Source organism: Misgurnus anguillicaudatus, chromosome 13, assembly GCF_027580225.2.
Source record: "Misgurnus anguillicaudatus chromosome 13, ASM2758022v2, whole genome shotgun sequence".
Classification (NCBI taxonomy): Eukaryota; Metazoa; Chordata; class Actinopteri; order Cypriniformes; family Cobitidae; genus Misgurnus; species Misgurnus anguillicaudatus.
Window position 1 is genome coordinate 20,234,355 of NC_073349.2, and position 11,763 is coordinate 20,246,117.

Consider the following 11,763-nt stretch of genomic DNA (forward strand, 5'->3'; position numbering starts at 1 on the left):
AAAAGACACTAAAAGGCTGAGAAGAGTATGAAATACTTACAATGTCAAGGGTTTTAACCTAACGTTATCTGTTATTGTTAATCGTGAAAGATTGGTACTATTACAGAAGCATTTGTGCGAAGCGTCATGTTATGCGCGTTATATTACTGCACATATATATATATATATATATAAAAGTTTATTACCTTATCATCAGGTAATAAACTGTGTAAAATATAAACACGTAAGTTAACTATTCACGTTCATTTCACACGTTGAATCACAACGTATGCAGATGCACATCTTTAACTTTAAACATCTTTAAACAACGAGACGATGTGAGTAAAAAGTAAGCTATTCAGAGTATATACATTCAACTGTAAAGTAAGATATATTTTAATGATTTATTCATTTAAATCATTTTATCATATCGTGCCTATTCATTAACGCGGTCTCTGATAGTAAAAAAAACAAAACATTTCGTTTGAACACAACAGCTGGCAGCTAGCTAGTATGCTAATAACATAGCATACCGATCAACGTTCAACTACGTAAATCTGCTTAATCTCTGTGTTTACTACATTAAACACGTTTCGTTACTGAACAAACTCACTAAAATAAACATAAACGTATATAGGAGCTGAAATAAAGAGATTTTTATTATACAACCCATTGCAAAACACAAAGACTTGTTGCAGCGCGCGCAATGTTGAGAAGCGCTGTCGGGTCTTACCGTGTGTAGAGTGCTGCTAGTGTCCCGTGGGCCGAGCGCTACATTCCGGACGGAATGTTTGGGAAAATCCGAGGCCTATGCGGCCTACTTTAACAAAACAAGATGCTCACTATTACCTTATACTTCTGTCGTTCTTACGTATTCAACAGAGTAGAGTGAGTAAACAAATCACGCAGGTTCTCAAAAAAACACACTCCACAACCGATAAACAAATATTTTATGAGATTCATAACGTTGCGACCCCGAGTACTATAAATCCATCCCGATCCGTCCGTGCAGCGACCACTGTCTGCTGGAGAGGGAACAATATAGCTGCTTTGCATGGCGCGCTCTCGGACAGTGAAGACGGGATTGTTCAGACAAGGCTCTGTTATTTCTATATGGTCAGTATATAACACATATATGTGACCCTACACTTAAAAACACAGCTAAAGTAATTTTTAAAGATTTACTGTTTTCTACATAATGTAAAAAACATTCTGTAAAAAATAAAATATAACCCTGATATCTTTAATACTGACTAAAAGATTAAAATCATTGAAATAATGGATGAAATCAAACTTTGATGCTCGTTATATCAAAATTTCATTTCGAGAGATTTAGTTTTCACAGACAGGGTCACATTATGATGTTGTTTTATTCAATTATTTAATACAAATTATTATATAATAAAAATAGGACAAAACCACTTAGTATAATTTGTTTAACCTATAAATGAACTAACTTTTTAGCTATCCCTACTGGAAAATCCAGCTAAGACCAGCATAAGCTGGTAGCTGGTTTAAGGTGGTGGTAGCTTTTTTAAACTGGTCCTCCCAGCCTGGCAAAGCTGGTGGGTCAGCTGGTCTTCCAGTCTGACCAGCTAAGTCAAGCTAGACCAACTTAAAAGGTGACCAAAACACAGCTAGACCAGCTTGCAATACCAGCTAAAACCAAGCTGGGAGACCAGCTAAAACCAGCTCATCAGCTTATGTTGGTCTTAGCTGGATTTTTCAGTAGGGATGTGAATTATCAGCACTATAATCCTTGTCTCTTTTGTGTTGTGTTGTGTGCTAATTTGTAGAGCAAAAATTTAGCACAAAAGTAAAAAAACTTAAATCTTAAACGCCCTGTAAGTTGCTTTGGATAAACGTGTCTGCCATATGCATAAATGCAAAAGAAATGTAAATGTGTTGTGGAATTCTACATTCACTGGAAATTCTACAATCACAGTATGTTACACAGTAAAACAACAACATAGTATGACATGAATAAAGTTTGGATGCTGCTTGGTTATAATACATAAACACAATTAACATATTAACTGATAATCATATTAAAATCATTACTATAGTAACCTCTCATTAAAGCTCATATCCTGTCTGCAATGAAACAAACATTCATATTTACAATGTTTACATTTTGGCAAAGACATTTTTACATTTTTAACATGGACTAAACTTAAATAAATGACCAAACTAATAAATTTAAAATTTACTGAAAAGTTAGGTGTGTCTATAACGAAAAACCCCAGCAGATGGAGACATCAGCTAAGCGATTAAGGATGCTGTTGAACCATTAATCTTCTTCACCAAAATTTGACTTGGCTTGTTAAATCATAATGGTTTCTTTGAGGGACTGCATGGGAAGATTTAGACTGACAGTAATGATAACCTATTAAACAACATACTTTCACCACTTACATTTATCTAATATGTCGACTTATTAAGCTTTCACCAGTTGGTTATATATAAATGTTTATTTAACTTTTTCATATATTTTTGTTTAAAAAAGCATCTTTTTAAAAAGTGTGAGGTTGTTTGCACTTATTTATACACACATGCATATAAATATGCGACCCTTTCTGTGAAATACAGGCCAGTCTTTATTAATATTATTATTATATTAGAAGCATAAAAATTTGATTTCAATCCTTAATTTACATCACTGTAAAAAACTTCTGTAAAAATGACAGCAACTACACTGTAAAAAAAATTACGTAGAAATTGCAGCTGGTTTGGCGGTAACTTGTTCAAAGTTAATGAACATTAAACATTTACAAGTCTTTGTCTTTACAGAGTAAAACTAAAAAAATGGCATCAAGCAAAACAGTCCGGGAAACAAAATCTGAAGCAAAAAACAGGAAAAAGTTTGATGATGATTTCTGGTTCCCAGAATGCTCTGCATGAGGCTGTTATTGTATAGTTTCATTCTGTAAAGAGAAAGACCTGTCAATATTTAAAATTTATTTAACTTTGAACAAACTCTTGCCAGTAAATAACATAAATTTAAATCTACGGTAAATTACCGGCAACCCAGCTGCAATAACATTATAATTTCTACGGAATTTTTTTACAGTGTAGCTGCCAGTAACTCCCGTAGATTTTACATTTGTGTTGTTTACAGGCAACAATTTGTTCGAAGTTAAATGAACATGAACATTTTCAGTCTTTATCTTCTATAAGTTACTGGCAACTAGTGATGGCTTTACTCTAGCTAGATATCAAGCTTATATTTTTACAGAATGTTCTTTACAATATGTAGAATATTTATACAATATTTAATGTATAGAAATATAGAAATGTTTGTTTTTTGGGTTTTCAGACTTGGTCACATCACATAAAGGTTTTGGGGGCCGCAGAATAATGCCTCACACCAAGAATGTAACCACATCTAAGGTAAAATAATTGTTGAAAAATCGATATTAATCAATGACTTATGGATAATGCCTTCCCCTCATTGTCTAGATTTTTACAGCACTGTTCAACTACATGTTGTTTTTGTACAAATGTGCATAATTTTCTCAGTCTTGTTCATACCTGCCATGTCATCATTTTAGTTTCAGTAACTGCCTAGTGATTTTTATATTTTAAAGTGAGACCTGTCTCATGACTGTCTGCTATATACTGAATGGAATCCCCACACTCTTGCTCAATCCACATTGCTTCATTCCAGCTGTACACCATCCAGATTTCTCTAGTTCTGCCTCTCAGCCTCAGTGCTGGTGGCCATGGCCTGGATGTGGGGTGGGCTGGCCTGGCTTCGGCATTTACTGCTCCCATCACACATTGATGAATTGATTGCTGCGTTGCTGCCAGTGAGTCTGTGCCCTGGGCAAGGGCGCCCCGGTTACGGGAGGGAATCCCAGCTATGGCACCCGCCGTGGTGCCGCTATTATGATTGGCCTGCAGGGGGCCATTGGGGCTGACAACCCAGGGAGCAGCACTGACCCACATACTGCTGTCACACCCCTGGAGACACACACTGTGAGGGCAAGCAGGGAGGTGTGTGTGGGATTGGCCAGAGAATAAGGGGGTGAGGTACTGGGCATCTTGCTAAACAAACAGACTTCCCTTCTAATTTCTAGACTTTTCTGAGCACCCTATGAAATATCCACAAACCTAAAACCACACAGCTATCATGTAAAACAACATTTTGATTGTTTGTTTGTAGTCTCACGCTGCAAAGATAAGATTTATGGCATTCTGTGGTGGTGTGTATTATTATTGGCATGCAGAAACTAATTTTATAATTGTACACCAAACCATCGAATGGCGGAGAAAACCCCTCACCCAAAATTTCAGTGCAATTCTGAAAAAAAAAAACCTAGAATGGAAGCAATTATAGCGGATGAACTTCTTATGGGATTTACATTGTTAGGCATGTGGGTTTTGGTTATAGTTTAGAGTTTATTTGAGTGTTTCGTTATGTTATTTAATAATAATTTGTAAGCATGGAGACCAAACACCTGTTTATACTTCAGATGATTTTTTAATCCAAAGAAAAATGTTTTGCGAGAAAACCTAAAAATGTACTTCTTGTGGTAATATCTAAATTATTTAGTTTTATTTCAAAAATATGATTTAAGAGATTATTAATAATGCATACATACTGGACATTTCACAAGAAATAATACATCTTCTTTATTTAGATTGAATTATCTAAATGCATACTTTATTAAGGGTGTAATATATAATATAAACACACTTAGTCATTCTTTTGCACACACATACACACAACCATAATCATTGATATTATTACTCAGAAGTGTATGAATTTTAATATACAGAGTACAACGTATTACATTTGACATCACCAATCAAAGGTCTAGAAATGTACTCTTGTTCTCTTTAAATCTGCCCATGCATCATTAACAAAGAATAACTATGCCAAAAATTCAACGCAAACATGTTGACAGTACACACAACAACAACATTGACAGCGTGCATGAGCAGCAAATAACAAATGCCATTATTAGCCAATGAACTGAACCAACACAGCATCTGCTCAATCCAAATTATTTATGTATATGAATTAATGTGCTATTTTAAAATATGCATGTTGATACGAGGATTACAAGAAAGAGTCCCTCTATCTATGTACAAACAAACAAATCAAAATGCTTTGCAACCTGTGCAACCTGTCTGGCTGATATGCTAATAAATAACAATGCAATTTGATACTTATTAGTAGCAAAATGATAACACTAGCAAAACCAACAAATCTTTTCAGGTTTCACAGCTATTATATTTTAAATGACCTGCATTTAAAAGTTACTTCCATATTTCACAGTAACATTGTCAGGACTCTGCCACGAGAGTCTGTTTTATATTTATGTTTTATAGTGGTGGCAGGGTTCTGACAGTCTCTTGTTTCGTGTGGAGGCTCATGCCTTGTTTATTGTGGCATGTGCCTCTGGTGTCTCGTCTCTAGTCCCCGCCCCTTGTTCTCCCTGTTAATTATTCATTATCAGTTCATCCCTCTCACCTGTGTTGCCCTCGTTATCTTGTTTAGTTTCCCCTATTTAATCTCCTCTTGTCTCTTGTCTTGTGCTGAATCATTGTGCTGTATCGTGTCATGTTATGCAGTCTTTCGTGGTCTTTCAGTTTAATGATTTCATCGGAGTGTTTATGTCTAGTCAGTGTTAGTAATTCATGTTTAATGTTGTGTTGCCCCCTCGCAGGCTTTTGTTTTCATGTTTATTTATAATAAATGTTCTGTGTTCACTCCCCAATGTCGTCTGCGCATGGGTTCTCTTGTTCTATGTCTCCAGTTCCTCACAAACATAAGTAAAAGCTTTTCATTCACTCTCTATTATATGTCTACAGTATGCAAAAGTAATAGAATATCATCTTTCATTTGTGATTTCTAAATCCAATTGACTACAAAAAAAATAGCAAACCATCTATACTTTTACAAGTAAAGAAGAACATCATGGTTGCCACCCCATCTTTACATAAATCAGTCATGGCATAAAGAGAAAAGGGCTTACTGGGGGCATAGCAAGGGAATACACTGAAGGATTGTTCAATTGTCTGAGATGACTTGGCTCCCATTGGTCTCAACTTGTAAACTGAATAAAAGAAACTGGTACTCCCTGATGAGCTCCCACTCAGGTGACTCTTCTCCCATCAGTTTTACATGGATTCAGTCTGCTTCATTTCTTGTTCTTAAGTTGGTTTGCCAGCCAGTCCAGGCCCTCATACAGACCATCTCCACTGGTGGCACACGTTGCCTGGATATACCAGTTTCGGTGGCGCAGGGAGTGGAGACCCAGCTTATCTGTGATTTCTGCAGCATTCATGGCATTTGGCAGATCCTGTAGAATAATACAGAAATATAGACACCTAGGGATCGTTGAAAATCCACAATGGGATTTTTGGCTCACTTTCCTGTCATTTTATAACAATTTAATAGGTGTGGTTTATAACTGTTTTTTTTGTTTAAAGAGCACCTATTGTCCGATTCACGTTTTTTACAGTTCCTTTGGTGTGTAAGTGTGTATTAGTACATGTTAACGATATGCAAAAGGTACAAACTCCAAAGTAAACGATGACGCGAGTTATCGTCTCCAACGTAAATCTCTTTTCTTTGAGTACAACAAACACACGGATTGTAGGCAGCAGTTTACTTCCTGGGATTGGTGATGTAGACAAGAGCGAAAATATCATAACTCAATCTGCTTCGAACTTATAGCCTGTAAGTTAACTCCTGTTAGCTACCGAATCTTTCAAACATGGTAAAAAGCGTCAAGTTTCCGGTTGACGTCAAAGGTATTCAGGCCAATCACAACGTGTAAAAAAATGTAAGGTATGGGGAAAATAATGTGTTTTTTTTAACCATAAACCATACAAACACATTGTATTATACCAAATACACAAAATAACGTTGTTTTTTAGCAATGAAATAGGTGCTCTTTAAATTATATACCTGATCGATGAAATTTGTATATATATATATATATATATATATATATATATATATACACACTACCGGTCAAACGTTTAAGGTCATTTACTCATTTGTTATTTATATTTTCTTCAACATTTTTGCATATTAATAAACTCAGCGAACCTATGAAAAAGTAACTATGGGAATTATATGATGTCTCTAAAGAAAAAACCCACATAAAAACATATATTTTAGCATCTACCCATTGCATAGAATCAATCTGAAACTATTCTGAGCTCTTATTGACTGTTTATTTTTCAAGATTTTTTAAGTTCATGAGAAACATTTCTGTAAGTAAACTTTTAACTGGTGGTGTATATATTTATCATACCCTTACATTACATAAAAATCTGTGGTCTGCACTGCTTGTTAGGACTAAACTGCCAACAAACAACAATTTCCATAACCTAAGACACAGACACATAATCTCTCCAATCCGAGCACTTTCACAGATGCAGCGGTTGAGAGCATCATGGCCTGCTGTATTACACTATAATATGACAGCTGCACACCATCAAAAGCTGCCCTGTACATCACTAGTACTCGGCTACTGGCCAAACCCCTCAACAACCGCTGCTGCCGGCAACAAGTTCTCCAAATCATCAGAGATCCCATCCACCCCAAAAATAGGCTGTTTTCACCTCACCATCTGGAAGGTGGGGCATATGCATACAAGCGCACACTAACAGAATTTTTTTTACCTTGGATTACTTCTCAGCATCATAACCTCTACGAGCACCGTGCAACCGAGTCAATGTATTAATAAAACCAAGTTCAACCATATGAAACAGAAACCGTTGCTCATAGGAATTCTTTAAATTGGTGGATGGAAACTGCATTGCTAATGTCAATGAATCATTTCTGACTTGAAAAGAAAAGCTGCTGGGCACTGGTGACCGTAACTTGCCTGCTTGTTGGCAAAGACGAGGAGTACAGCATCTCTCAGTTCATCCTCTGCCAGCATCCTCATCAGCTCTTCTCTGGCTTCATTCACTCGCTCACGGTCATTGCTGTCAACCACGAAGATCAGACCTTTAACACACATGGGAATAGATGTGGGGGAAATGTGGCTATAGAGAGGCAGCAATTAATAACAGGGTCTGAGTAAAGACCCCTGCTGTATCAATGTGAGATATGAATAATAATTCGAAGAGAAACATTTTAAAAGACTCTATTAAGCCAACTGACTGAAAATTATGAAGCACATAACTATATTTAAAGAGCTCAAATGCAAAACCTTTTAAGTGCATCTGACATGTTTTCTTGTAAATGAGGTTGTAAGTTAAAAGGTTATTAGTAATTGAAATGCCTTATTTTTTATAAATGTCAATTTAGTAATTTTACTGGGTCAGTAACAAAAACGGTTTGGCAAGATGAGAAATTCAAAAATCTTTTTAAAAACTTGTTTTAAAAGCATGCATCAGGTTTATTTCAATGCACATAGTGTTTTTTTATGCAATAAAAAATTACATTTGCACCATTTTTATGAATGGACCTGAAAATGTCAAATGGTGTAACCGCCAATTGGGCCAAAGAATGAGAAATATTAAATATTTTATCCACCTTGATGGCATTTAGGCGTAATCATAAATATATATTTTAAAAGATCATTTTATTAGTTATTTCTAAATGTAAATTTTAATGCATTTTTGTAATATTTGTCCTGACATATGCTGAAAACAGCTGTGTTTTCTTAATGATCTTTGACAAATGATGTAAAAATGTATGTAAAAAAAATCTTATTACACTAAACTAGATGATAATATTTTATTCCACATTTTATAAAGAATATATTTATATTTTTATTTAAAAAAAATACTAGTTACACCAATTGACACAGATCGGTTACACCACGTTGACATTTTTGCAATTATCCCCCAAATATTCTTTCAAAATGAAATAAACCAAACATTTTAGACTTGTTCCTCAAAAAAGAGTATGTATGCAAGTAATCTGCAAATTTATTTTGAAACTTTTACATTTAATCGAACCATACGGACACAAAATAATTAACATCACGTCATTGACCCATTTAACAAATTTGACTGTCTTTGGCTGCAAAACCCTCTAAGGACATGCACAAATTTGCACTTTTTAAAAACTTTCCAAAAGTTTTTACTCTTTACTTTATCCTAATATATTCGGGTAAAATACTCTTGCACCAGGATATATGTGCACCGTCATTCCTTCACTTCTTCTCCCGTGCACTTAGAGGAGTTTGCTAAAAAAGTTGTGGCATTTAATGGATTCTGCCAACAAACCAGTATTTCTGAATGGGCTGAAAGATTAAACAGATTTGAAGCAAAATTATTTGATTCATGTATAATATGTGCCGAGAGCATTTAGTTAATATCATTATCTAATTTTTTGACAAAGGTGTTGTTTTGTGACGTTTGCATCTAAGCTCTTCATTTATTGTACTCTGAGAATAGTTGTATCTATTGTCTGCTTATGATGTATCCAATCTTGTAAAGACCTTCATTGTTTCTGCACTGTGACACATAACATTGGGACATTGTATTTTGTTTCTTCCCCTACCGCGCAGGAGGAATAACTACCCCAACCTGACTTGACAAAGCCTTGTTTGCATGTGTAGGATGTGCATGACTCCTTTTCTCACCTTGCGTGTTCTGGAAGTAGTGACGCCACAAAGGTCGAATTTTGTCCTGACCGCCAACATCCCACACTGTAAAACTAATATTCTTGTACTCAACAGTCTCCACATTAAAACCTGTAACAATAAAAGAGACACACAACGAGAATCATTAACAAACAACAATATAAATATTTTTAATGTGATTTAAGTATGAAAAGTGCTGCACCAATGGTAGGAATGGTCGTCACTATCTCTCCCAGCTTCAGTTTGTACAGGATTGTGGTCTTTCCAGCTGCATCCAGTCCGACCATCAAAATTCGCATCTCCTTTTTCCCAATGAGGCTCTTCAAAAGGTTGCCAAAAATGTTCCCCATGGTAGCTGGTTTGCCTTTTCCAACATAAAAAAAATCTAGGGTCAGATTTTTTATTGACATATGTTATTTTGCTTGCATCTTTCTTTTGAAAACAATTAAAGTTTAAATGATTTAGATCTTTTAGTAGAGACCATGCATTTACATTTTACAGTAGCCCTATAAGGGGGGTTTGGATAAATATTGTAGCTACGAGTGCACACAATTAAGTCTCCCTGTCCTTAAAAACAGAAGCAGACACAAACATAAAGTTCTTCATTAAGATATTAGTGATGTCACATTAATGTTAGGTAATCTTGATCCAGCCTTATATAACACTATGATGACTCAAGACTTGTGCTGATTAAATAAATGTGTACAGAAACAGAACACTGAAAACAGAGTTAAGAAAAACGTAAAGATAAATCCACACACATAAAAACACAGCCACAACTTTAGTCTACTCCAGATGTTGCATAATGCATACACAATATGCATGTATATGTAAGTTACTTTGGATAAAAGTGTCTACTAAATACCTAAATGTACTTTTGACATTCAAACAGGGACCTAACATATATACACAGGCCTACTCTTTAACCTCCTAAGACCTGAATGTCCATATACGCAGACATCAATTTTTTTTGCACCATAATACTTAATTCTGTGTAACTGGAACCTGTTGTACACAAATATGGACAAATACACTGCTTCATGTTCAAAGAAAAATATTTGGTTATTATATTTATTTGTTCTTCCTAACCCCAAAATAGCTGGAAAAAATCTGAAAAAAAGACAAACTAAAGCTCGGGTTTTAGGAGGTAAAATATGTTTCAAGAAAGTTCCCATCCTCCATCAAATGGTGACATGCCATTAACATCCTTATGTACCATTTAAAATAAATGGCAGAAAATTTAAAGGGATAGTTCACCCAAAAATTTAAATTCTTAATTTCATAATTTTTTTCTCACCCTCATGCTGTTCTAAACCTGTATAAATTGTATGTCTTGTTTTCTGGTAAACACAAAAGAAAATATTTTGATAAATGACAGTAAGCAACCAACTGATTGTAAACATTGACTTCCATAGTATGGAAAACAAACACGATGGAATTCAATGAGTATTCAATTTCTTCTTCATTATTTATCATAATACTTCCATAATATTTGTTTTCCCTACTATGGAAGTCAATGGTTACAATCAGCTGTGTGCTTACCATCATTATCAAAATATCTTCTTTTGTGTTGAATTCATACAGGTTTAGAACAATATGAGGATGAGGAAATAATGACACAAATTTATATTTTTGGGTGAACTATCCCTTTAAGACTTTTATTAAACATATTATCCAAAAATACTGCAGCCCACATGTGATCAGGTTTTATGTGCTGATAACATATTACTTAATAAAAACAATGCTTTTAGAGATGCTTTTGGGAAATATATTTTAAAGAACTGAATAAGGTCAGCCTACACACTGAGATATATGACTACATGGTTGTAAAACATGCTTTATAATCCATTAAAACAGATCTCAATACTTATAAAAAACGGCCAATATCCCACCATGCAATGCATTATTTCGTTTAACATTTCTTATTTTGTCACGACACCACAGCAGTCGGTCTATATATTGATCGTTTTTTAATTACGACGGCATTTAAATATAGCTGATATATAATATTATTACATAAATAATGTCTCATGCATTTAAATAGCCATGATATTTTACCACGTCTCGCACCATCCCTACTCACCTCAGGCTCAGACGCCGACACCAGATAATTTCACGCAAGTCACTCTTCCCCACTCTCGCGATAACAGAAGTGCAAACATGAGAGCCATTATCCTCTCGCGATATCAAGCGATGTACACACAAAATGCCAATGAAACAC

General features: G+C 35.0%; 1 protein-coding gene across 1 annotated transcript; it reads right to left on the reverse strand.

Moving 5' to 3' along the window:
* Positions 1-4,725: 4,725 nt before the first annotated feature.
* arf3a (ADP-ribosylation factor 3a) lies at positions 4,726-11,761 on the reverse strand. The gene is made up of 5 exons (XM_055189329.2): positions 11,626-11,761; positions 9,745-9,906; positions 9,543-9,653; positions 7,830-7,954; positions 4,726-6,290 (listed from the first exon to the last, which is right to left on the reverse strand). The coding sequence occupies exons 2-5, from the start codon at positions 9,890-9,892 to the stop codon at positions 6,129-6,131; spliced, it is 546 nt and encodes a 181-aa protein (XP_055045304.2). The 5' UTR covers positions 9,893-9,906; positions 11,626-11,761; the 3' UTR covers positions 4,726-6,128.
* Between the last annotated feature and the right edge of the window lie 2 nt (positions 11,762-11,763).